The sequence below is a fragment of the Pollicipes pollicipes genome, unplaced genomic scaffold (assembly GCF_011947565.3).
Source record: "Pollicipes pollicipes isolate AB1234 unplaced genomic scaffold, Ppol_2.1 Scaffold_3087;HRSCAF=3621_pilon_pilon_pilon, whole genome shotgun sequence".
Classification (NCBI taxonomy): domain Eukaryota; kingdom Metazoa; phylum Arthropoda; class Thecostraca; order Pollicipedomorpha; family Pollicipedidae; genus Pollicipes; species Pollicipes pollicipes.
In genome coordinates this window covers 21,072,364-21,074,867 of record NW_023596225.1, presented here as the reverse complement: position 1 = coordinate 21,074,867, position 2,504 = coordinate 21,072,364, and the positions used below count along the sequence as shown (strand labels likewise).

The following is a 2,504-nucleotide window of genomic DNA, read 5'->3' as shown; positions in this document are numbered from 1 at the left end:
TTGGTATGGTTATTACGGCGAAGAGAAAGCTTGAACACATGTTCTAGTTGCATACCTTTGTTGAGGCGAATTGGACCGGGTTGTACAAGGAAATTTGAAACAGCCTGATTGACGAAAGGATTGGATTGTACAGGACCGGAACGGACAGGAACGGGTTCCTAAAACTCGATCCGCAAAGTGCTTCATGCTTTCGGACAGTGGCTGGTGCCACCATATCGCGTTCGCAAGACCAGTTCGTTTCCTGCAGCCTGGGACCGCTACCCCCCCCCCCCCCCCCCCTGACCCCCAGCTGGTGTCACGAACCCAGGTTCAACCACCACGGGGAGCTGCCAGAGGCGCGGCCAGCAGTAGAAAGCTCGCGTTTTACCAGAACGACCGTTAGAGAACCTAGTGGATGAATCGGGCCAACCGCTATGCAGGCACATCACACAATCACATCAACATTCTCGGCGCGCAAGTCACAGGTCTCGCGACAGCACTTTACTGTACTTCCGCTGTGAATACAGTGAGCGGCACCTTCTCAGAGTACCATCAGTTTTGGACGCCTTCTCAGGGCACCATCACTCTGAACACCTTCTCGGAGCACCAGCAGTTTTGAATGCTCCCGCGATTCGTGTGAATGTGACTGATCACGTGGTGTTCGAGCTAGCCCGCCCAGAACATTACGGCTGAGAGGCACTCTGTGGCCATCGGCAGCGGCTTGATCTGCCCAGGGATGTCGCTGCCCGTCGAGACTCTTGATTCGTCGCCGCATCACCTGAGAGTGCCTCTGACCTGAAGGGGTCGCTGACCTGTACCACGCCAAACTGGCCGGCTCAGTGCCGCTAGCTCCGGTGTGCTAGGTTGCTGGCTGACAGTGTGTCAACCGAGCATCTGCTGTTGGATCTCATCCAACGTCCTGCCGCGCGTCTCGATCACGACGAAGTGCATGGCGACCGCGCCAAACAGGCAGATGATGGCGTACATCCAGAACACGCCGGCGGTCGTGATGGCGTGTTCGAGCGGTGCGAACGTCAGCGTTACGAGCACGGCGCAGGTCCAGTTACAGAAGACGGCTACGCCGCTGGCCGCATCCCGAATCTCCGCCGAGAACACCTCACCTGTGGACAACAAGAAGGCTGGTGATGTCAGATAAGCCATGCACGTCTACGATGGTGCGTGAACAGCAAGGGACGGTGGTACGCGGAGAGCGTCAAAGGGATAGAGAGAGAAATGAAGTATTCAAATAAAAAATAGATACTGCGGTAAGTTCTAACTGCTGCTGACTGCGCGGATGACATTTTCTTTGTGGTCGGGTTTGCAATACAATCTGCTATGTCCAATTGACATGCCAGAATCGCCTAATTCTTCGTTTCGCCCACTTGAGAAACTGAAGCAAGTCTACACACGGATACCCATACACGTTTATAACCGTCAAAAGGCCGGCGTGCAGGCTCGCGGCTGTGCACGGTGGTGCTTAGCACCAGCCCAGCGTGCTCCACCGCCGCCAACCAGCAAGCCAGCAAGCCAGCCAGCCAGCCAGCCAGCCAGCCAGCCAGCCAGCCAGCCAGCCAGCCAGCCAGCCAGCCAGCCAGCGAGCGAGCCAGCCAGCCAGCCAGCGAGCCAGCCAGCAAGCCAGCAAGCCAGCCAGCCAGCCAGCCAGCCAGCCAGCCAGCCAGCCAGCCAGCCAGCTAGCTAGCACTCACTCACCCATGAGCAGGTACGGGATGGATCCGAGCCCGATGGAAAAGGCGATGATGAAGGCGACAATGGAGGCAAGTGGCAGCCAGCCGATAGCCGACACGTCCGGCCGACTCGCCTGCAGCTGAAAATAGGCGCCGAGCGCGAGCAGCGACAGCGCCATCAGCACGGCCGAGGTCAGCAACAGCGACCGCCGGTCGAAGCGGTGCACGGCCGCCACACCGGCCACCGTGCAGATCACCTGCGTCAGCCCCACCAGGATCGCGGCCGTGTTCGACTCGACGCTGCTGCCAGACTCCTGGAAGATTTCTGTGGCGTAGGAGGTGACGGCGTTGATGCCGCACGCCTGCTGCAGGCTGAGCGTCAGCAGGACGGCGGCCAGCGGGCGTCGGTGCTCGGGCCGCGCCAGATCGCGCAGCGCGCCGCGCTGCGAGCGCAGCGCCTGCTGCTGGTCGTCCAGCGTCTCCAGCTCGGTGTCGACGTCGGCGTCGCTGCGGCCGCCGCGCAGCCAGCCGAGCGTGGTTCGAGCCTGACTCTGCTGGCTGCGCTGCAGCAGCCACAGTGGCGACTCGCAGATGGCGACCACCATGAGCAGCCAGGCGACCGAAACGGCGCCCGATGCCACCGCCAGCCACCGCCAGGCGACGTACTTGCCGGCCGTGTACGACACCAGGATGCCGAGTGCCAGCTGCAGTCCGATCATCGCGCCCATTGGGCCGCGCACGCGCGCCTCGGCCACCTCGGCCGTGTAGGGCGACGCGACGAGTGTGGCGCAGCCGGCCGCCAGCCCGGTTAGCAGCCGACCGACGAGCAGCGCGGCCAGC

The 2,504-nt window shown here is 61.6% G+C and overlaps 1 protein-coding gene across 1 annotated transcript; it reads right to left on the bottom strand.

Moving 5' to 3' along the window:
• Window positions 1–341: 341 nt before the first annotated feature.
• On the bottom strand, window positions 342–2,503 carry LOC119089871 (facilitated trehalose transporter Tret1-2 homolog; the record flags this gene model as incomplete). Its single annotated transcript, XM_037212680.1, has 3 exons — window positions 342–1,100; window positions 1,690–2,065; window positions 2,159–2,503. Coding segments are annotated over 3 exons (960 nt in total), but the record flags the coding sequence as incomplete, so codon positions are not given.
• Window position 2,504: the final 1 nt, after the last annotated feature.